General features: G+C 46.0%; 1 protein-coding gene across 1 annotated transcript in view; it reads right to left on the reverse strand.

The window, feature by feature from the left end:
• The window catches only part of Irs1 (insulin receptor substrate 1), a 58,335-nt gene extending 37,935 nt beyond the window's left edge, over positions 1-20,400 (reverse strand). The window contains exon 1 of the mRNA NM_010570.4: positions 15,738-20,400. Coding sequence (NP_034700.2) covers positions 15,759-19,454 — 3,696 coding nt within the window. The 5' untranslated portion in view covers positions 19,455-20,400 and the 3' untranslated portion in view covers positions 15,738-15,758. The remainder of the gene's footprint in view (positions 1-15,737) is intronic.
• Positions 20,401-24,539: the final 4,139 nt, after the last annotated feature.

The following is a 24,539-nucleotide window of genomic DNA, read 5'->3' on the forward strand; positions in this document are numbered from 1 at the left end:
GAAAGCTGAGTTCAGCTCACTTCAGGTACAGCAAATACAAAAGTTTAATGTGCTGCAAGTAGAGATATTTAACACAATGCCCAGACTCATCTGATGTCAGACAAGTAATGGCATTAGGCAAATCTCTGTGTTCAACAGGTAGGTTCTAGTTTACAGATGATAACCTGCCTGGGTGTTTCCCATACTGTTCTCTAAAATAGACAGTGCAACCTTCATTCCTTTCATACCTAGATACAACAAACAGGATCTACCCAATGGCATTCTTGTTCCACCAAGCATTTGAAACTTACCAACAGTGTGGCTATAGAGAGAAGCCACCTCCCTTAATAACTGATGCATACCCGTTGGGAAATATTTCTAAGTTTTAGTAATTAGCATAAATATCAAGAGCCTGAAGAGGGCCCACAGAACTGAATCTCTGCTTAAAATAAGACAATATTGTTATGTGGTAAGACTTGGATAGTTATGGATTTATACAAAAAGAGAAAACTTTTTATTTTACTGTTATGGGTACATTTGTTTGGGTCTTAGCTTTAGTTTTCATATCTGAAATGCCAAATGATGTTATTTAGTGGCCATTTTTGAGGTAGGGACTCACTAGATAACCCTGGCTGGTCTAGAACTCACAATGTTGATCAAGCTGGCCTGGATCTCATAGAGATGCACCTACTTCTATTTCTCAAATGCTGGGATTTGGGCTTGAACCACCAGACTCAGCCCTCAAATAATGTCTTATGAAAGAATTGCTGTCAATTGAGCCTAGAATACACACTGTATTACTTTGAACATGTTACTCACTGAACTTCAAAAGCAAATACAGAATGGAATTCTAGGGAACAAAAGTAGAAAGCTTAGAATCTGAGCAATGGGGATCAGTTTCCTGAACCCAAGGAAACAGTTGATGCTCACACTGGCCATACTGCCAGACAGATTCATCTAAGCTTCACAGCTTTGCCCAGCCCTCCCCCTCCACGGATTTTAACTGAGGGTCTGATGGATAATAATATACCCAAAAGGAATGAAGCAAAATGACATATTAGAAGTATATTTATGAACTGCAAACTGAGTAACTGAAAAACAGAGGTAACTGATACAACTGTTACTTCTAAAGTTTGATATCTTTCTATGTGTTTGTGTTCTGAGACGGGGGTCTCACTGTGTAGCTCCGGCTGCCCAGAAACTATGTAGACCAAGGTAGCACCCAACGCACAGAGATCCACCTGCCTCTGTCTCCAGAGTGATGGGATGAAAGAAGCATGCCGCTCCTAGGGCTTCTGAACTCTCTTAAACCTCAGTGAAAAGAAAGAATAGTGCGCTGTGACCTAGATCAGTGAGCTACAATTAACATCAGAAGAACTATATTAATAGAACACGAGCTGATGAGGTGCTGTTGGAGCTGAGAAATAAATCTTGTCACAACACATCAGAGTTTCTGTCAATCTTCAAATGAATGGTTTGGGAAACAGGAGAAGGATCCAAGACTTTAAGATACACTGCAGGGGCTGAGGAGACAGACGGCTCAGTATGTAAAATGGTTGCCATACAAGCAATGGAACCAGTGTTTGGATCCCCAGCATCAGGAAAAAGTCCAGCATGACAGGATGTATCTGCAATCCCAGTACTGAGAAGGCAGAAATGGGAGGGGTCCTGGAGCTTACTGGTCAGGTAGTCTACACACACACACACACACACGCACACACACACACACCCCACATGAGAACATGTACACACATACCCCACACACAAGACAAAAGATACATTGCAATTTCAAAACGAGACATTTGTCAAAAAAAGAAAAAAAAAACTTATCTACATTTTCACATCTATATTAGACCATAAAACTATCATCATTTTGCCTACATTTAGTACATATATTACTAAATCTAACTTTTTTTTTAATGTCTTACAAATGAAAGCGTATTTAGGGTCTCTAAAATATATTCACATGATTGGTTTCTGTAGGGGATTTTCCTAAACCCTTTCTTCCCCTTCTGTGATCAAAGGTTCCTCTGTGAACTGTTGATGACAAGTTTTCAATTTAACAAGGGTTTTTATGAGCACCAACTGGGGACAATGGAGCCCACTCAGACACAGCTCACAACTTTTAGTAAGAAAAGAAGCCCGGAAGCCTGCAGCCACACAAGAATAAGAGTTGTCACTTTACCTCGAGAAAAGGAGATCTTTCTGAAAGAGTGGCTGGGGTAAGGATGCTCGAACCTGCAACATCAAACGCTACCCTGCCCTTCTGGTCATTTAGATGTATTTTTTTCTAACTTATAATTCATAAACACAATTTACTTATGCTGGAAATTTATTCAGAACTCTTTAGTGATGTTTTCTAAGTACCTCTGTCATTATTTTTTTTAAATATTCATCTTGAGTAGGGGGAAGGGAACCTAAAATCCCTGATCTATGAATAACAGTAAATCCTATCAGTGGGGTGAAAAGGGAGCCAAGTGAAGCTCTATTCTTATAAAGGAGGCTCAGTGGTTAAAAAGTCCACCTAAAAGGAGCCAGTGAATGAACTCGAATTTGGTGACTTTGTGTGTATGTGTGTGTGTGTGTGTGTGTGTGTGTGTGTGTGTGTGTGTGGCATGCTTGACAATGCAAGGACACTTTTCAAGTGCCCATCTAATACACTGGAGTGAGAAGCAGGCTTTGAAAACATAAAGACATTCCTCCAGCGAGTTTCACGCTGCAGGCTAAAAGCACCAGCCATTCATTTTTCCATCTCGAGAAACATTCTTCACCCAGTTCAAAGGCAGAGAGACAACAAGCCCGCACACACTTTCTGAAGGTCGTCCCTTGTAGGGACTTGTGAGGGACCAAAGGCTTAGGCTACAAAATATTTTTTAAAGACCTAGTTTTAGGAAGGCTACCTTTTCATTACACTCTAGTTCCCACCTCCTAACTTAACTTTCTTCCCAACCCCCAAGCACACACACACTCCCTCTCCTCTTCCCTATTCTCTCTCTCTCTCTCTCTCTCTCTCTCTCTCTCACACACACACACACACACACACATATACACACACACACAGAGGCACACAGACAAATGGCGAAGTTTAGGCAAAGCAGAAGGTTTTTAATATATTCTCAGTGATTTCCAAGGTATTCAATTAATAGCTTCAGCAATTATTTCGTTATGCATTCTTTTAAAAGCATGATATTTACACACATTCCTTAACCTAAGCAGGGGAGTGGGACCTGCTTTGAAAGGGAGTTACCACTTAGCTGCGATTCAGAAAGTGCATTGGGATTGGGAGGAAGGGGGCAGGTGGGAGGGAAGGGTGGATGGGAGCCCCCAAAATCACAGCATAAATAGCACCAATTCAAGGAGCTGCACATAATACTCTAGAGGCCCATCCCCTCCCACCATCAAATGTATTTTTATACAGCATCCTGTTTTGTTTTGTTTTGTTCTCTGACCTCAAGAGCATTTAAGGCATTTGTGATTCTGGTAAGAGAAAAATGTAAACACTGACTGCTGGGAGGGCTGGGCAGTGTTCACTGCAAAGTATTTGCCCTGGTTGAGACTCAACAAACCCTATCTCTGTACTGCCAGGACCTACAAACCCTTTCTCTGTACTTCCAGGACCTGCATTTAGGCTCTTCCAATGCATTTAAAAGTCCCTTTACAGCCCTTGCCTCTCACCTCTCCCCATACAATCCGGTTCTCATCTGGTCCAACTTCCTGGGTCTGCAGGTCAGCCACTGGAAAGGGGAGGAGAGGAAGGTAGGGAGAAAAGGGAAGGGGAGGGAAGAAAAGAGGGTCTCTGCCTTTAGGTTCCCTTCCATTGACACCTTGGCTCTTAGGTACTGTGCCAGCCACCTGAGGACTATCTGCAAGTTTGTGACACAAGTTGTCACCTACAAAGTTCATGTGCTATAACTGTACAAGCAAGTCCCTGCCTCCTCCCCCCCCCCCCAACTGCCTAAAAAAGAAAATTTCCTAAGTTTTAAATAATTTTCTAATTTTGGTTGGGCTGTATTAGGAGCTACAATTCTCCTGAGGCAGGATGGGAAGGTGAGTGAGACAGAAATTTCACAGGCCAGCTAGTCTGGTTCGCACTGCAAAAGACAAGGAGACCCTGTCTGACCCTGCCACACACAAGGAAGGTATGAACTAATACTTGAGGTTGTCGTCTGACCTCTAAATACTATTGCACACACAAACATGCAAACATAGGCATACGTGTGCACATTGTACACATACATACATACATACATACATACATACATACATACACACATACATACATACATGTTATACAGACACAAGGAACAATGTAAAAGTTAGACATGGCTGTATGACTTAGGCTTTAGAAAACAGGACAGGACCAAATGTGACAGGCAAGGAAGCTAGAGAGTCTTTATGCTCAAGTACTGGTTCTCTTGTCTGTGAAATCCACCTAACACCAGGTGAAGTCTTGATCAACCTCCGCTGAGTATGGCCCTATCAGCAGGAAGCACTACCTGGAGCATCATTTGAAGATGGGCAACTTCTACCTCACCTCCGACTACCCAGGCAGACAGGCAAAAGAACTGCCCAGTAGAGTCAAAAATAGCAGCCCACAGAACTGAGACTTAATAAATATTTGATATTTTAATGAATCTGGTTTTAGAATGGTTTGTTTTACTCCAAAAGCTAAACAACACATATACCATATCCAAGAAAATATGTAACTTCACATGTAAGACTTTTCATTCCTACTTATTCCAGACAACTAGAAGAAAATGAACATAATTACCATAAGTATATTTTTATGAGGAAATGTCAGCAACGGTGAGCAAATATTGATAAGCACTGAATAAGTATGCATTCTCATATTCTTGAAAGTTTCTCTTTTGTAACATAAGCTATCTCATTTCCATCAGTCCTGGACCACACTCAGTTAAAAAAAAAAAAAAAGATGGATGTCAGTCATATATGTTTCAAACAGTAGATAAAGTCTCACTTTGGTTCAAATTAGAAGCTGTTTGAGCAATTTGTCACTGGGGATAGGAGAGGTACTCTACATTCCACTCTGGTTCCATGGTGATCCTGAGTACAGCTGTATACTAAAAAGACACTGCTCCCAGAACATGAGATGAGAGAAATAAAAAAAGATTCCAGTAAAAAGCACCCTGTCTCTCCAGCTCTCAAAAATACGATCCCTTGTGCCCAGAAAGCCCTCCCGGGAATCCTTCACCTTTATAGTTAGCCTCCCACGATACCCAGAGAAGAATTATAATCCATCCCATCCAAGGAGCACCAAGAGCATGAGTGCTACCAGGCAAGCAAGCAAAGAAAGAACAGTGATAACATCTGCAGTTGTAGTGTTTGGGAACTTAGGGACCTTTGGTCTCAACACAGGACCAACTTCTTAACCAACGTCTTTCATCTTTACTGGACTAAACACAACCTCTAGACACTCTCTGTACCTAAAATTCAAGAGAGTCTATACAGCTAGTTCAATTCTGGAAGATAAACAAAAGTCAGCAGCATTAGTGGCCCTGAGAAGAAACCATGAATGAAGTAGGTGGAAAGGAGACTCAGTTTCAAAAGGAAAAGAGAGACTGTTGAAATGAAAGTATATAAAAGTATGACATATCTTAATTTCTAAAAGGATGCATATAGCTTAATGTGTATGAGTGTTTTGCCAGGATGCATGTCTGTGCACCACAAGTATGCAGTACCCTCAGAGGCCAGAAGTCAGCACTGGATCCCTTAAAACTTGAGTTATGCATGGTTGTGAGCCACCATGTGGGTGCTGGGAATTAAACTCAGGTCCTGTGGAAGAGGAGGCAGTGTGGAGGCATCACTCCAGCATGTGTCAATTTTAAAAACAGTGTTACTCACATCGAAGGGAACAAACATCAGAGTGAAAAGACAGCCTACAAAATGGGAGGAGGTGGACCTTATCAACTATAAACAGACAGGGACTGTCGTGACTACATAAAGAACTGCAAAATTAAAAGCAGAAAAGGATTCAGTCAATAAATGGGTCAAGGAACTGAACAGAGTTCTCAAATGAAATACAACTGGCCAATGCATATTTGAAACAGTGTTCAACACCCTTTTCCATCAGAGAAACACAAAAGAGAACTACACTGGCATTCCATCTCCAACAGCCCAGATGGCTACCACCAAGAGAACAAATGGCTCAAGTATAGATGAGGATGTGGAGAAAGAAGAAAAACATTGTATATATTACTAGTGAGAATGTAAAGGAATACAGGCACTATGGAAGTCACTTTGGAGGTGCCTCAAAAAAACTACAAATAGGATTTTCTACATGACTCAGCCTTACTACTCCTGGGTATAAACCCAAAGGACTCAAGTCAATATTACCATGTTTCCTGTTGCACTATTAACAACTAAAGAAGAATCACCATGGGCCTCTATCACTAAACCAATGGATAGTGGAACTGGAGGTCATAATGCTAAGTGAAACAAGCCAGACACAGAAAGACAAAATCAAGTGCCTCCTCTCCCCTTCCTTCTGCCTCTCGGAGTGTGTGTGTGTGTGTGTGTGTGTGTGTGTGTGTGTGTGTGTAGGAGGAAGGAGAGAGAGGCAAGAAGAGAAAGAACATAAGAGAATACACTGACATGTAAGTAGAGGGGAACTACTTGGGAAGAGTCAGGCAGGAGGATGGAGAAGGGAAGCCTGAGAAGAAGATGTGTAAGAACAAAGAATAATCATATATTTGCATGGAAATGCTGCAATGAAATATCACTTTTCATGTTAGTACTTAAAATTTTTAGAGGTAAAAGTACATAAACAGATCACATGAGGAGGCCCAGAGATGTCTGATAGAACCTGGGACCTCAAAAAAAAAATGTTTTCAGAGAAACTACCACATATTTAAAAATAATAAAGAGTGATGAAAATCTCAAAGGGCATTGCATTCCCAACCAGAAGCAAACATCGTTCAGAGGATTCCAGTCTCTCAGGACTGAAAACAGGAAAGAACAAAACAACACTTAAACCCACCTGAAGGAGGAACGCAGTCCCTTAACAGAAAAACTAAGATACAAAGGATTATAATTTCTTTTGCAGCTTTTATGCTTCCTGAGGTCAACCAACCACTAACAGATCTGACTTTCAAGCTCCATTCATTTCAGGCTGGACCCTCTCCTTCCTGCTGCATTTGGACTAAAGATCTAAACCAAAGATACCTATCACTTGCTTTCTTCCTGTCTTCATGAAGATGGGCCACTTTTTCAGATGACAAGTTCAACAGCCTCACCAAATAACTGAGTATCTTGTTTTGCTGCCAAAGAGGAAAGTCACAGTTATTTTGGTTGTTTTAAAAAGCTCTTAAACTCTACAGAGTTATGAAAATTGCTGCTTACATGGATTACACATTCTGAATTTTAACTTTTCTTTGTCCCAGATAAATTATATCAAAAGAAATTTGTTAACTACTTTGGAGCTTTCTTCTTCACAGTGTCTTCTCTATAGCTCCATATCTAGCCTTCTCTATAGCTACATATCTAGCCTCACTCGCTTGAAAAGTACTAGTGTTCAACGATGTTTACCAAGGAAGAAGAAAGGAGGAAGAAGAACAGCTGTGGCCAGGGGCCTGTTTGGCCGACAGCAATCGATTTATGTTGTAACTGGCAAATAGGTAGTTTTAAAGACTATACAGGAGCTGTTAAAGGTCTTCTGGCTACTGGGGCTGGGGAGACACTTCAGTTGACAAAGCGCTTGTGTGCAAGAATGAAGACCTGAGTTTGAGCTCTACTTCTCATGAGCAAAAAGCAGGACAAGCTTAGATTCCCAGGACTGGGGAGCCAGAGACAGGAGCATCCCTGAGGCCTGATGAGCAGCTACTCTATCTGATGCAGTGAACTCAACCCTGTCTCAAGTAATAGGATGGAGAGCGTTTAAAAAAGATGCCCAACATCAAACTCTTTTACTCCCACATGTGCGCAAACACACACACACACACACACACACACACACACACACCACAGACACACGCCACAGCAACTGAAGATATGATTATCTCCACAGCTCATGAAATTCGAGAGTATTTACATATTGAGACCTCCAAGTAAGTTAAGAGTGAACAGAGATGGGATCTTTGGATGAGATGGAGGTCAGCTGAGTTACACAAGTCTTCTAATGGTCTGCAAGTATCCACTATGTTTCATTAGTAGTAAAGTTGTTATTTTCTTATTGTTGTGTATATGTATGGTGTGTGTGTCTGTCTGTCTGTCTGTGTGTAAGTGCAAGTGCGTGTGTGGAGGTCAGAGGATAACTTTTGGAAGCCCAGTCTCTCCTATCACTGAGGGTTCCAGCTCCCAAACAGAGATCATCTGTCAGGCTTGGACAGCAAGCACTTTTTCTACTCACTGAGCCCTCTTGTTGGCCCCACCATTATTATTTTTTTAATGTTGATTTTTAAAACAACTGAACCTGTTCCACATCTTTCCTGAAAACAAGGATTAGAACTTCCCATGCAAGACATAATGTGTTTGCAATACAACACACATTTGAAATGAAGTCACGGCTCTTTGATTACTTCACATTCTAAAGACTAAACAATACTGATAGTGACATGACCTGATTATGTCAGGGTAGATCGGAGAGCATGCATCAGAGAACACTTGGTCAAACAAACAATGGGCCAGGAGGATACATACACAACACAGAACTGCAAGAAACAAGATTAAAACATGAAGTGGTATAGGGAGCATAGAAGACAGTTCAACTCAGGCAACAAAGCACTTGGGATACAGAAATGAAACCACTAGATCCCTCTCTGTGGAAGACTGACATAATTAAGTTAACCTCTGACCTTAGCATTACATTCACCTGCCATTGGCAATGGAGGCACAGTCCAGGGGCTGAAGGGATGTACGGCCTTGTCTATATAAACCCACTATTTTTAAAACTTTGTTATTTAAAGATCAGTGACTCACAGAAAACATACAAATGGCATTTGGCCAAATTTACTTCAACAAGCAGAGCCTGTAGCAAGAATCTTATCAAAATGGAAAAGAAGTCTTTCACTGTGGCTACAAGTCACTTAGTCTGGTCTCCTCTGTCATCTCCCCTTTTCTATGAGTTAAGATTGGTAAAGATACTGCCATTTCTATAAGACAAAAGTAGATGCCAGCTGATGATGCTTATGAGCCTACCACTTCAAATAGCCTGCTACTCATTTCCTAAATGATTTCACATTAGGCCAAAGTGCATTGGAATTAATTATGCAACACTAAGATGTGATTCTCCTAAAAACTACATGTGATTGTGCTTCTTAAACATTTTCCAAACATAACATTTTAAAAAGAGTTTATAAAGTTGGCCATGTAGTTATGGATCTATGAGGTAATACAATAAATAATAAATCAAACACCTAACTATAAATGTGAGAGAATACTTATTATTTTTAAAGACCCCCCCCCAAAAAAATACTAGTATAAAAAAGGGTCACAAATCATGTCATTTTCATTGAATGCTATTTCCAGGAGCACTCTAACATAAGGAAATAATTGAGGAAAAGGATTTCTTTAAAACAAAACAGAACCTTAGATCTGCAAGGTTCTACTATTACTAACCCATCACAATAAAAGGAACCATTTATTTCCAACTCAGCTAAGAAATCTGACTATAGCCAGCCATGGTAGCATACACCTTTAATTCCAGCACTTTGGAAGCAGGGGCAGGCAGATCTCTGTGAGTTCAAGGCCAGCCTGGTCTACAAATCAAGTCCAAGACAGCCAGAACTCTGTTACACAGAGAAACCCTATCTCAAAAAACCACCAGAGAGAGAGAGAGAGAGAGAGAGAGAGAGAAAGAAGAAGAAGAAGAAGGAGGAGGAGGAGGAGGAGGAGGAGGAGGAGGAGGAGGAAGAGGAGGAGAAAGAAGAGGAAGAGAAAGAAAAAGAATAAGAGAAAGGAAGAAAGAAAGAAAGAAAGAAAGAAAGAAAGAAAGAAAGAAAGAAAGAGAAAGAAAGAAATCTGACTATAGAAGGAATATAGGAAAATAGTTCTAAATGAAAAATATACAAACTATTATTCTAGTGACTTATGAAGCCCATGTAGAAATGTGAATATCATGGGAGCTTCTAAATATACTGATAACTCCAAAGCCAAGATATTGTTGGATCAGTCAACAGAATACATATATTAATAGCTCATCTAAGCACTCCAAAATTCTAAAGCACATTCTAAATTCTAAAGTCCTGAGACAGCACACACTTTACCTACAAGAAAAGAAACTGTTTCATATGTCTAATGGAGAAAAATTAAATTGTACCAAAAAAAAAAAAAACCATATAGAAAAACAGACTATAGATCTCAGGTGAGGTTCTCAGGTCTCTTGTCCACTCTCTAGAAAGGTTATCTCACTGGAGAATTCTGATGCTACAAATAAGAAAAACTATCCATAAAAATAACTACCTACAAGAAGGAGGAGATTCTGAACAGAAGAAATGTTGAGCAATATCACGGGTCTCCATTGGTTACAGCCTGACCTACACTGCTACAGGAGTGTGGTGCTCCTGATAGGTGAAGTGGGAAAGCAGAAAACTCCAGATGACTTGCATACCCATGGGAGAGTTTATTTTTAAATGAGACATGAGGAGACCAATCCAGTCTGAAGATGACTTCAAACATGTCAATAAATACAATCAGAGGGCTTTGCCTTAAAGTCCATTAAAACATGAAAATGCCCTTTCCCAATAAGAAAGGTCAAAAAACCAATCCTAAGTCAAAAAGCCTTCCTTCCAGGCCTCCATGTGCCTAGACAGAGGACATGGAGGTAAAAGAAGTGGTGAGGACACCCCCATGCACTGAACCATGGCCCCAACTACTGCTTCTGGAGAAACAAGCTCAGGACAGATGACTCATTAAGAGTATCAGTCATTTGCTCCAAAACACCCCTATGTTTAGAGCTGCAAAGAAGGATTAGAACGACGTGGAACAGACTTCTCCAGTTACTGATGAGGAAACAGACCCAGGGAAACTAAGTGACTTGATCAAGGTCACGAGGCTACAACACCAGACCTCACTCCCAGGAGCAGCTTATTTTCCATTGCCTCATTCAAGATAGCGCAAAGTGATTTTCCAGGAATTTTGATAAGCCGAAAGAAAAAAAAAAAGATTGAAAAATAAAAGCAGCATGCTCGTTTGGAGCTCAAGTTTTTTTTTTGTTTGTTTGTTTATTTGTTTTTTTGGTTTTTTTCCTGTAAGGCAGTGTTAGAGGTATTCAAATAGACGGTTACTACATGGAGATATATTTTTAAAATCATAAGGAAATAAAAAGTTAGATGCTGCCGTTCTTCCTCTGCTCACAAGACACCTGAGTCCTTTCACACCGGAGCTGTCCCTATACCGTGTTTTACCTGTGCTTTTCCCATGGGCATCTCAGAAGAACACTACCCCTGTGGCCTAGGAGTCAGCGATGGAGAAGGATGGTGGCTACCGAGAAGCACTAGAGGTTAGGGGAAGGGAGAAAACACTTTTATAGATTTCTTATTTTCTTCCTTTCGTATCTTTCCCATTCCTTATACCAATAACACGTCTTGTGAAAATTTTTAATGAGGGCACAGTACAATTAGAACAAGCCTTAAAACCAGCCCAGACTGCCCTGTTGAGAACCTGGCCAAAAACAAATATCTGAAAAATACAGTCATTCTTTCTCAAAATCTTGGTAAAGGGGTACCCCATATTGTCTTCTAGCGTTCTAATGATTCAGAAGATGCAATGTGCAAGCTGTAGCCTACACTCCTGAGTTCCTTCACAAGGGGGTGGGGAAGATCAATTTTCCTTGATCTTATCCAGCTCATGTGCTTTGTAAACAGCAGGTGCTCAATAAAGTGTATATTGTTAGTTACTGGAAAGAGCCTCGGGCTCTTTCAAGGAAAAGCAGTCTTTCTCCCTGAATGACCCTTTAACAACCTTTGTGTGTCCTTCTCCCTTTTAGCAAGAAACATAAATGTGAGAACCATGACCTAGCTCTGTCAATTCCACACCATGTGCTGTCTGCCACTCGCTCCTGCGTGCAGACTGGAGACGGGAAGGTGAAGGAACAGCATCGTAGTAAACCATAGTAAAAACAGGAGGAAAACAAAATGGGGTATGTCACATGGTCACGGCCTGATTTTTTTTTTTTTCCTCAATTAAAAAGAAGAGGAAGTGTGGTGTTTCCGGCCTCCGTCAGCCCGCTGCGGAGTGTTTTTCATTCTTATGAGTCTGGCAGAGATGCTATAGAGACGGAGCGCATCGCATCTTAGACTTGGGGGCGGAAGGACCTGGATGAGCTCTGCAGCACCCACAAGGGTGAGCGAGCTTTCCCAGCGAGGCCCCAGCCTACCCCGCCCCCGCCCCGGCCATCACTCATGCTGATTGGCTCTTACAGGAGCCAATCGGCACCCGGCGCCCGGCCCGCCGTCCTAAGGGGCGGAGGCTCGGCTGCTACCGCCAACCTCGAGGCCTGGGAAGGGGCCCTGTATCCCCGAGGACCGAGCCAGGCGGGGGCGGGAGCCTGGAGGGCCTCCGGGGCTGTCTCTCTCACCCGGGGCGGGAGGGGTCTTGGAAGAGGGGGGTCCAGAGCCAAGCAAAGAGGGGGCAGGCAGGAAGCGGAGGTGAACCCAGGAAAAGGGAAAGTGCCAGGGCTCGCGGGTCCGCGCCAGCTCCAAAGGCCAGGGGGCAGGGAGCATCGCGGGAAGGGGGGAAAGAGAGGCAGCTGTGGAAGCATGGAATCCTGGAGGTCGCAGTAAGGAAAAACAGGGACTGAAACGAATGGTAAAATCCTCTTTTTAGAGGGGCCTTAACAAAAGGATGAAAAAAAAAAAAACAAAAACAAAAACAAAAAAACCCGAAGGGATGACTCCAGTCTGTGTCAGCAAAAGTGTGCTCTGTCTGCCAAGCTTCAGTTTCAACAGTAAAGTCAAATCTAAGGCAAATGCTGGTTAAAGGTATCTAGATGGGCATGCTGAAGCCTAGGAGGTCCTTTTAGCTTTCCACTTTGGGCTCTGTGTTAACCCAGTGCAGACAGTAGGCCACAATGACTGTACTATTGACTGGACCATGCACTAGGAGGTGGGGACAAAGGGAATGGGGAGAAAGGGGTGCTCTTTCCACAACACAATCTAGCAGTTCAGAACTAAGTTAGTTGGAGGTGACCCTGACATGCATCAGAGAAAAGAGACACGGAAAAGATTGTTGTTCAATCTGTCAAATCCTGTGCAAGGGAGCTAAATGCTTCACAAATGGCTCTCCTTGAGCTGACATTGAAACAAAGTAAACAAGCTGAGATGTTTAAAAGAGGGGCTCAGAGAACGCCTGGCGCGCGCGCGCGCGCACGCACACACACACACACACACACACACATACACACACACACACACACACACACACACACACACACACACACCCCTTGTGGCAACTGTATTCCTTTAACCTTGTTTCAGGTTTGTTTGGTTTTTTTGTTTTTCCTAAGACAAGCGAAGTAGCAGGACAGCAAGGCAGGGGAGGTTAAAACAGCTAACTGATAAACTCACGGTAAGCAGAAGCTGTTTGCCACTAGCAGATCTGATTCTGCTCGGCCTCTGATGATAACTGACTAGCAAACAAAACCTTTAAACTTAGAAAAAGCAAGCACAATTGAGGGTGTACAGCACCAAGCAACACTAGGTGCTCTGCTTAAAGCACACAACACACACACACACTCTCTCTTAAAATTTCCGTACACATTGTACAAGCCTGCTTCTGTCATTTGCAAAGAATGATCTATTGCTATTCTGTAACAGACATGACTGATTTTTCTGGATTATCATATTTTTCCCTAAGAAAGTTAAAAATGAAAAGCTACGCATTAAAGTTCAGGGAGGGGAAGGATTTTTGTGGGGTGTGTATTTGTGTGTGTGTTCTCTACATAATCAGGGTTTTCTTTTAAATACCCTTATAAAACAATGAGGGTGCATTCCATTTGGTCACTTCATTTCCTCCAAAGACAAAACACTGCTTATTTTATTTTGTAAAACCAAATTTATAGGAAGTAAGAAAGTAAATGGGGGTGTGTGCGTTCTTTTTTCCTTCATCTCCTATTTTACTGGATCTGTTTGCTTCGTGTTCCTCCTACTTTATGAAGTATGCAGTTTGACAATGCAAGTATTGCAGGAGTCCCAACCCTCAAAAGCCATGTTAGAAATAAACAAGAATTTTATGTTGGCAAACAATACAAAAAAAAAAAAAATCTGTGTCCCAGTAATGAAAGCAAACATTGAAATAAGTAACAAATCCAGTAGGTGCTTTTTTAACATACCACATAAAACTTGGGTTTTAATGTTCATGTACCTCCATTTGGTCCTACAAAATAGTGAATGTTAAATGTTGGAAGCAGAATCAGGACCATTTTGACCACATAATCAGTTTATTATTCTTCCTGTTCTTTATTATTAGTTCCTATTGATGAAAGCCCAAGGCACAAATTATTTTCTTAAAAAGAGCCTTATTAAGAAGAATAAATGCTTTTCAGTACTCCTCCTGTGAAGCATATATAAAATCCATGAGGTAATCAGTTTGTCAGAATCAACTGCTTCCAATTCTGGAAAGTTCTGATTTGCCAACTCATCACATTATCTGGGAATGACACTCCTCTCCTCTACCCACAATGACCACCAGAAAACAGGCTCACAGAACTAACTTTCTATTACAAATGTTTCTCATTTCCAATACAGCCTTGGCCACAGATGACCTAAGGCCAACTTTCAACATCTCTGAGGCATCTATTCATAAACTTAAAGAAAAACAAAAACCCTACAGATGGAGAATACACAGGTTTGCCCTGTCACTCAACACACACCAGAACAAACACCCTCTTTCCCCTGACCAAGTGCCCGTTCATTTTACTAAAGAAATGGTAGTAATCTTACAGAAAAATAGCCCCCCAAACGTATGTGTGATGCCTCAATACAAGTAAAGGAACTACAGGGCAAACAGGCTGGGGCGAACTCCCAAGGGTCCCAGGCGTGTGGTGTTTATTGCATATTCTGTACAAAAGCAACCATGCCTGAAAAATGGTAGGTCCGTGTGTGAAAAACATTTCATGATTCCTAGTACAAGAACAAGAAGAAAATGTGCCCCACAATTACTTTCTTTGGAGATCAGAGAGAGGTAAAGATTTCTCTATAAATAAAACACTTGTGCCTAAAAAGCTCTTACTGGTGAATCTTTTTAAGAGAGCTCGGGTCTAAGTCACTGCTGTTTACAATTGCTTTGGTACTGTGAAATCACAGAACAAAAGTGCACAGGGCCACTCGGTAAGCTTGCCCTTCAGAACTCTGAGAAAGGATCTTAAAAGGAGAGCTTTCCAGCCTCGGTATTAGCTAGTATTTTTGGTAGAATTGTCCCTGCTAGGGAGGAGCTGGCCTTAATATTTCGTCAAAAGAAGACTTCGGGATAAAAGAGAATGAGTCCTAGGAAGGAACTCGTCAAACCTTAGAACTGATTTGATAGAACGTTAAGTTTGGCGAGTTCTACACTTGGGGATTCTCAGAGAGAAGCCCTTCTGTGGCTGCTCCAAACACAGTTCTTTGACTATCTGCCAGGTGTCAATGCGAGGTGAGCATCTGTGTACCCTGACCCTTCCCCACCCCACCCCCACACCTCCTGAAAAAGTATCCTCCCCAAGGACACTGTGGGAAGGAGTGGGAAGAGAAGGAGGGGAAGGAACAGAACTCAAGCACCCCATGGTAAAAGCACTTTTGTCTTCTGACTTTGCCACCATAAAAACGCACCTGCTGTGATGTCCAGTTACGCTATTGACGATCCTCTGGCTGCTTCTGGAAGCTGATGCTGGCATAGTTGCTTAAATCCTCACTGGAGCGTCTTGGGGAGTTGCCCTCATTGCTGCCTAAGGGCTGGTGAGGGGGAGGGGGTGGTAGGGACTGCTGTTGAGAGGGGCAGTCCTGAGAGCGCTCCTTGGCCAAATCCAGGTCTATGTAGTTAAGACTCTTCTCCAAACCCCCAGCAGCCCCACACACTGGAGCCGACTCCTTGGAGACTCCCCCTAGATCCCCAGGTCTCAGCCACACATTCTCAAAGGATGCAGAGCTGTGGCGTTTTACATCCTCACTGCCGCCACCACCACCACCGCCGCTGCCCCCTACTGCAGCCCCTGCTCCAAAGGGCACCGTATTGCCAGCCCGAGTAGGTGCTGAGAAGGTCTCAGAGCTATGCCTCCTCCGGCACCCTTGAGTGTCTGCGCGAATCACTTTGGCACTCTGGTTATGGTTGGGACTGAGGTTCACCCTGGTGAATGCACTCATGCCCCCAGGTCCCTGAGGGCCTCCCAGCAAGGAAGAGTGAGTAGCTTGCTCAGCGGTGGCTCCTTGAGGTGTAACAGAAGAAGAGGCTGTGGAGGATGGAGGAGGAGCAGCTCCTGTGGGTCTAGGCAGGCTCGCCTTCTCTGCAGCAATGCCTGTCCGCATGTCAGCATAGCTGACTGGGGCCACTGGTGAGGTATCCACATAGCTTTGACGAGGACAACCTATCTGCATGGTCATGTAGTCACCACGGCTATTTGGCACCGAACGGGTTGGCCTGCAAACCGTAGCAGACCCCGGAGGTGCAGGGCCTATTCTGCCCAACTCAACTCCACCACTCTCCTGCCAGGTTGCCCTCCGGCCTGGCCCCAAGTCCATGTTCATGTACTCTTCCGAGCCAGTCTCTTCTCTAGGAGCTGGGTGGAGCTGGGGTGGACATCGAACTGAAGGAGAGCTACGGGAAGTTGCAGGGCCAGCTAAATAGCCAGGCTGGCCGCTCCCGAATTCAATATTCACATATTCTCCTGGGCTTTTGGGCTCGGGAGGGTGCAGGGAAGACTGCTGCTGCTGTTGCTGCTCTCGAACCCGGGGTAAGGTGCTTGCCTTGGGATCCCCCAAGGACAGCCTTGTGGGTCGAGCCAGGCGGCTGTTGGTCTGTGCAGCTGTGTCTACCTTTCGAGGCAGGTGGGGCTGCAAGACATGGTGGTGGGGATGTGTGAGGCTTGACTCTGGCCTAGCCCCACAGTAACCCCCACCCAGACTGTCGCTGCTGGTAGAAGAGGAGGAATCTTCGGCAGTTGCGGTATAGCGAAGGCGTCCAGAGCTAGAAGAGAGACGAAGATGCTGGTGCCTGGCACCCTCCTCTGGCTCTCCAGGGCGCTGGGTGTGCTTAAAGGACCTTGGCAATGAGTAGTAAGAGAGGACCGGCTTGTGCTGGGGATCTTCTGGGCCATAGTAGCATTCTGAGGGGCTGCTGGTGTTGGAATCTCCCACTGGGGACATGTTCATGTAGTCACCTGTGCAAGGCAAGAGCTTACCGCCACCACTCTCAACAGGAGGTTTGGCATGAGGAAGGGCATGAGTATGGTGCCCCCCTACTCCATTTGTCCATGGCTTCCCATAGCTGCTCCCAGAAGGGGCTGCGCTGATGCTGCTACTGCTGCTGGACCCACCTCCAATGTCAGGGGAGCAACTACCACTGGGTGACATCATCATGTAGCCATTGGGGTCCACTCTCTGTGGGTGGCGTCTGATGGGGTTAATGATCTGCTGTGGGGCAGATACACTCTTGGGGCTCATGGGCATATAGTCCCCATTTCCTTTGCGGTTGCTGGGCACTGGAGCCACCCCAGGAGACATGGGCATATAGCCATCATCAGTGTGGAGGTTGGAGGTGTCTGGACGGTGGTGGCCTCCACGACGTTCCAAGTGGTGCATCTCTAGACCCTCTTCGGGATAGGAGTGGGTGGGCACGAAGGCGGAATGCCGGTAGCCGGGCAGTCGGCCTCCACTGCCACCTCCTGGTGGGTAGGCAGCGGGCATCATCTCTGTATATTCCTCAATAGAAGCCACTGAAGACTGTGAGGGGGTCTTCTGATGGGAAATGGTAGGAGATGTGCCTGCGGAGTGAGTTCTCTTTCGAAACCGGTTATCCAGATCTGCTGCACCCGCGGCTTCATCTCCAGGCAGCGCTGGGCTTGTCCCCAAGTTAGCACCTGGGATGTAGCGATGGCCGTTGCCACCCCTAGACAAAATGTAGTGGCCATTGGGAGCAGCCAAGGTGGAGGCTCCCTTGCCACCCATGCAGATATAATTGCTCAGCTCCTCCTCACCCCTGGCTGGTGGGGTGTGCCCCAGGGAATCTGGGGTGACACTGCGGAAGGAACTTCGGAAATCGCAGGGACTAGAACCATACTCATCAGAAGAGATGAAACCGCCATCGCTAGGCGAACCGGACACGGAAGCACTAGAGCGCCTCGGGAAGAGACAGTCTGAAGTGGAGCCATGGCCACTGGTACTACTAGATGACAGACTCACTGGGCTGGTGGCTGAAGGTGAGCATCTAGAAGAAGGCATGGGGATGGAGCGGCTGTGGTTGAGTGGGGGGTGCAGCCTGGAGCTGCCTCGATGCCGATGGGCGTGGGTCCTGTTGGTGCTAGGGCTCACAGGACTGCCATCCACTGATGCTGGACGGGACATGGTGCCTTCGCCATCGCTGGAGGCACGCACCCGGAAGGAACCTGGTTTCCCACCCACCATACTGGCAGGGGAGGTGGCAGTGATGCTCTCAGTTCGAGATCTCCGAGTCAGTCCCACCTGGCTGGGTGGAGGGTTGTTGAGATGGTGCCTGCGCAGGGGAACGCTGATGGGGTTGGAGCAACTGGATGAAGACTGGCTTTTGCTGCGAGGGCGAAACTCATCGCTCATGGCCCTCATTGCCTCTAGAATGGTCTCATGCATGTTCTGGGCCACCACGGAGTCATCCACTTGCATCCAGAACTCGCCAGGCCCTGTCACAGCGGAACGCCCCACCTCGATGAAGAAGAAGTTCTCTGAGTGGCCACAGCGTCTGATATTCATCAGCTGCAGCACCACAGCGGCTGCCTCGGAGTTCAGCTTCACAAAGCTGATGGTCTTGCTGGTCAGGCAGAGGCGGTAGATGCCAATCAGGTTCTTTGTCTGACCCAGGCCCTTGGGTTTCAGGATAACCTGCCAGACCTCCTTGAACGCGGGTCCTGGACCCGTGTCATAGCTCAAGTCCTCCCCTGCCTCTCCAACGCCAGAGCTGCCGCTGCAGCTACCGCCGCAGCCTCCTCCAGCCCCGTCATGGTGGGCCTTTGCCCGATTATGCAGCTGCAGAAGAGCCTGGTACCAGCTGTCTTGCTCAGCCTCGCTATCCGCGGCAATGGCAAAGTGTTCGTCTCGGGTGTAGAGAGCCACCAGGTGCTTGTTCTTGGAGTCAGCCCGCTTGTTGATGTTGAAACAGCTCTCGAGGGGGATCGAGCGTTTGGGGGCGCTCGACTTGTGCCGCCACTTCTTCTCGTTCTCATAATACTCCAGGCGCGCTGGGCCCCCGGCCTCGCTGGCCGCCCGCAGCACGAAAAAGCGCTTATGCATACTCTTGGGCTTGCGCAGGTAGCCCACCTTGCGCACGTCTGAGAAGCCATCGGTATCCGGAGGGCTCGCCATGCTGCTGCGGAGCAGAGGGAGGTGTTGAAAAACTGGGTGAGGGGTGGCTTCTCAGTGCGGCCCCGCACATGCACTCCGGGCTGGAGGAAGCTCGCAGAAATTCTGACTCCAAAATTCACGCTGTTCCTGGAGCTGGGGAGGGGCAGCCGAAGGACGAGGTAACTGCGCCAAGGAAGATAGCCTGATCCGAGTTTAAGGGCGTTTCATGCCCAGAGGGAAGGGCAGTGGGTCTAGGGTGAGTGCAGCCGCAATCTTCCGAGGACTATGTCTCCCCCAGTCCCTGCAGCAGAGAAGGAGCTATGGTGCATCCCTTGCCGCCCCTGGTCGAGTCCGATGTAGGGAGGCAGCGATGGCCCGAGGAGTCCCCGCTTGGCTCTCTAGGCGCGCGCGCCTTCCCTCCCGAGTTCCCCTCTGGAAGTAGCGATTCCCGAGGCAAATTAAATATCCTTGGGCAGGGGGAGGCGGGCTGCCAAGTCCCAACGTTGCACCGGGTTCTCCCTCCTCCTTCTCCTCCTCCTCCTCTGCCTCCTCCCACCCTTCAACCGTCCCCGTCGCCACCAGCCGCCCAAATACCAGCTCAATCGCAGAGACCGCGGCGCTGCGGCTGTTGCTGCTGCTGCTGCTGCTGCTGCCGCCCGAGGACGCGTCCTCTGCAGCCCGCACTCGAGCCCATCTCGGCGGGCGGGGAAAGTGGCTTTTCCACGCGCAACGCTACTGGGCAGCTGGGGGAGCAGGGGACGGTCCAGAGGGACAGGCTCATCCCTGCCCCTAGCTCCAGTCCGCAAGGGAGGAGGGGAGGGGACGAGGGAGGGAGGCGGGGAGCGGGGGAGGTTTGGGAAGAGATCGGGGAAGACGCCCGGTCCTCCCGAGGCGCAGCCGCTGCAGTTACTTCTCTCCTCCTCCCTCCTTCTCCTCCCTCCTCCTCCTCCCTCCTCCTTCCTCCTCCTCGGAGAGTTGCCGAGAGCCCCAACCAAAACAAGCGGCGGCTGCGGCGGCTGGCACCGCGCGCTGGCCCTCTTCAGACCGCGCCGCCGTCTCACTCCAGAGGAGCAAAACACGTGACGGAGCCTCTGCGCTCAGCAGCCTGGCCGCCGCCGGGAGGCTCCAGCCCGGGTCTCTCTCCCTCTCCCTGCTCGCTCTACATTCCGGGCCGAGCCCGCCCCACGCCCGCCCCTCTCCACCCCCTGGCCGTGCCGCAGAGGCGCCCGCGCTGGCCCTTTGCTGCAGCGCTCGGGCAGCGCCCCTGCGTGGCCGGCAGAGCCCGGGGCGCTGTGTCTCCCACGCCCGTGCCACCCAGAGCGCCCCCGGCCCGTAGGAATCCCCGCGGCGGGAGGGCAGGCTTGTTTGGGTGGCTACCGGAAAGCAGGAGGGGAGTCTGGGAAAACGGGAGGGGGGGATCTGGGGAAGACGCAGGAGTGAGGGAGGGGGCAGTGAGAGGGGGGGTGCACTGCGGCTGCAGAGCCCCGAGAGGGTGGGGGCGCTGGGGCGGAGGGGACGCGGGTGACCTGCTAGCTCTCACCCAACAGGTAAAGGCGACCCCCGGGAGGCAGCTGGATGTCGGTGTCTGGGTGAGAGGCCCTGGTAGGGAGATCTACATTTTTGTAAGATTTTCTAAAGGACTTCTGAGCCAGTCTTCCACCTGGAATCTCCGGACGTACCGTGGTGAAGCACCTGGAAGAAACAGAGAGGGACGCCCAAGGGCAATGACTGTTGGCTAGGTTAGGGTCTCTCGGAATCGCGACCTGGGATCTCACACCTGGCACTATTAGCCGCTGATCACTAAGGAAATAAAATGTAAAAGTCACCATTTCTCTTCCTTCATGCAGGTGAAGAGGGATTCACACTTAAGGGTTAGTTAGTGCAAAAGGTGGGGGGCGGGGGCTGGAGGAAACCTGGCACCCCTTATCACATTCGTAAGTCTATTTGTGATTTTTTTTAAAGATGTAAAGGACCTTCAGAGAGTTCCTAAGTGTACACCCTTACTGTGTATATGTTAGCAGATGTTTGTTTCATAGTTTGCACGAGCATTAGACGACCCTATACACTTTTAACCTTGACCACAAGGATAAGTGGGAGACAAGGATAAGTGGCTAGGCTGCACAGGAAAATGGGTACTTCTTGATGAAAACGGGTCAGCAGCCTCTTTGCAAAGCCTATTTCTTAGTCTCACCACAAGCAGACGCTCCCCAAAGTTTTTTTTTTTCTTTTTCTTTTTAAGATGACCTATAAATCAAGCAGGGTGTCCCTGTCTAGCCCAACCGGCATTAAAGACCTACAAATGTGACGTTGCTCCCAGTGCTTAAAGCCATTCTACTCTAGCCATGGGCGGTTCTAGTTTTCCACCTCTTTTCCTAAGCCAGGAACCCTCTCAGCCTCCCGCTCTCCAGCACTGCAGGTTGTTTGCAGTGAGACGCAGCAGTAAAGGTGCTGGGCATGCTCAATCCACTAGACTGCCTGGCTTGGAGTAGGGGAGGAGCGGATGGGTAAAGGGGGCTGCGCGCCTCAGCATAATGCGGCTAGAGAGGCGGGGTGAGGTTCCTGGGGCAGCCTGCTGATTGGTGGAGTTGCCTGTCTTTCCTGTCTTGCACAGATGCGGTAAAGGGGAGAGAGGGAGAGGGTACAGATGTAGGCACTGGCGCCATTCAGATGCTTGCGGTACTTGAATTGGGGTATTCCGCATCTGTAGGTGTCACCTCCTCTCGAAAGCTCAGGAGCCTCTGTTTTCTCTTTTCACCTCCTTTATCATGCAGTTTCTCCTAAACCTGGTTAATGGATTATGCGGTACACATTGAATTGATAGCCTTCATTTTTCCCCTCTGACAGCTTGGTGATGCGGGCACATGTGCCCACTACAGGAAGGCTATAAATAGCAAGTAATTTGGAAAAGGTACGGAGACTGCAATAGCAAGAAGAGGACTCTAAAGATTTGAAATGCATTAGGGGTTGGGAGGATAGCAACTAGAGATATCTGAAGTTAGTGTAGCAGAATAACAGTGTGTGTGTGGGGGGGGGGGGGGAATAAACAGCTAGTCTAGTCTAGCAACTGCTTAATCTAGATTAGTCCACAGGGAGGGGACCTCGCATTATGTAGGAAAGCACTTCAAATCCAGACTTTAACTTTTAAAATTACTTCCTTCCTGACCTCTGTCACCAACCAAGAACAAACAAAAAAGAGAGAGGGGGAAAAAGGAGGTACCTTTATGGAGGAAAGTATTTTCTTGAAGGAGGAGACAACAAAAAAAACAATTTAATTTGGAAGATTTTTATAAGTCATCTTCACAGAACATTAGGGTGTTTATGATATAAAAGTAATGTTATTCTGACTGAAGAAGAAGTAGACCATCTGCTCTGAGGTGCCCAAGGCCCTGGATTGGATCCCCAGTTATGTACACAGACAGACACACAGACACAGACAACCAGATCGTTGTAACAAACTGCTCACCAATCAGTGAAGTTTAACACACACACACACATACCCTCACACACACACAACTCACTCGAGTTTCATTACAAATCTTAAAGGCAGCTAATGTTCAAACTATACTACAGTAAGTTCAGTTCTTTGTACTTTTTTTTTAATTGATGGCTTGAGATAACTCTAGGAATACAAATTCACATTTGATTCACATAAATATACAGAAGAGAAAGGTAGGCTTTTGTGGAACTCAGGTGAAGTCGTGTTGAGCAGATACGTGTATTATCCTGTCACCTTATGCTAAATTAGTCTTGTGTATTGTAATGAAAATTTACACCCAAGAGAAAATTCACAGAACAGGCAAGCAACCAATTACCAAATAAGTTGCTCAATGCTGCCATCTCTAGGACAGCTAGAAACCACTTGCGCAATGAATAAAGGAATGCTGTCTGCATTTTAAAACATTGACTAGAAGCGCTGCCAGAACTAAATTGACATATTGATGTCTTCAATACAGTCATGATAGTGAGAATTAAAATTTTACGTGTCTTCGGTGCATATTTGATTAACATATCTACAATTACTGTTAAAATAGGAAAATGGCCAGTGTATGATGTTACCAAGAAAATCATATAAAAATGTCAGTTATTAGATACATATATGATGTACATATACATTGGTATATATATATATATATGTATGTATCAGTAGACATGTTCCTTAATACAAATAGGTCATCACTACAGAAACCACTGGAAACTCAGTTAATTGTGGCAATTTGGAACAATGCTTAAAGGAAAATGAAAACTCATGGATTTTTTTTAAATTGAAGGATTGCATTATTTTACTATATCTGCATAGTTGCAGATATTTGAAAGCCTCCTCTGCAAAGCCACCCAAACCATATGAGATACATTCTTGCAGTTTGGGGATCAACAATACAAAATAATTGAATCTGCTATATTGAGGCTTCTCCCGCCCCAGGATTTAAAATAAATAAATAAATAAATAAATAAATAAATAAATAAATAAATAAAATAAAGGTCCTGCTTGAGCAGGTTCCCATAGGTAGGCGAGAGGTCTCTGTAGTTACCATGTTCTCAGTGCTGCTGATTCCACAGACTCCTATTTCTGATGATGGATTGAAAGGCACAACAGTGAGATGCTATGAGATGCAAGCAGAGTACTCACTTCACAGCTCTATGCAAGCTTAAAGAGAACAAGGGCAATAAACATTCTACTTAACTGAGCTCTCACTGTTTGGGGACTTCTCTATTCAATCACTGGTATCAAGCGTGGAGAGCTATTCTTTCCATGATGTAATTAAAATATTGCAGATTTCTGACCTCCTCCCAGCCCCAAAACAACTTGTAGTGAAAAAATACCCTCATCTAAAGCAATATGAAGAGACTCCTACTTATGCAGAATTTTAAGCAATATTGGCTTACACACAAAGGGGAAATTTTTAATTAGCTGCTACCGAATTACAGAAACATACAGCTTACCTAATAAAGGTCTCTATCTCTGGGTTCACTACAGCTGGGTGGAGCAGGCAATGACCCACGCTTGGGTGCATCTCACAGCAGCTTTGAGAAAAGTCAATTTCTGGCAATCGGCTGGTGAGAATCCATCTCTACTCTCGGTCTGGATTTCACTCCGTATCCGGGGAA

This window comes from Mus musculus, chromosome 1 (genome assembly GCF_000001635.26).
Source record: "Mus musculus strain C57BL/6J chromosome 1, GRCm38.p6 C57BL/6J".
Classification (NCBI taxonomy): domain Eukaryota; kingdom Metazoa; phylum Chordata; class Mammalia; order Rodentia; family Muridae; genus Mus; species Mus musculus.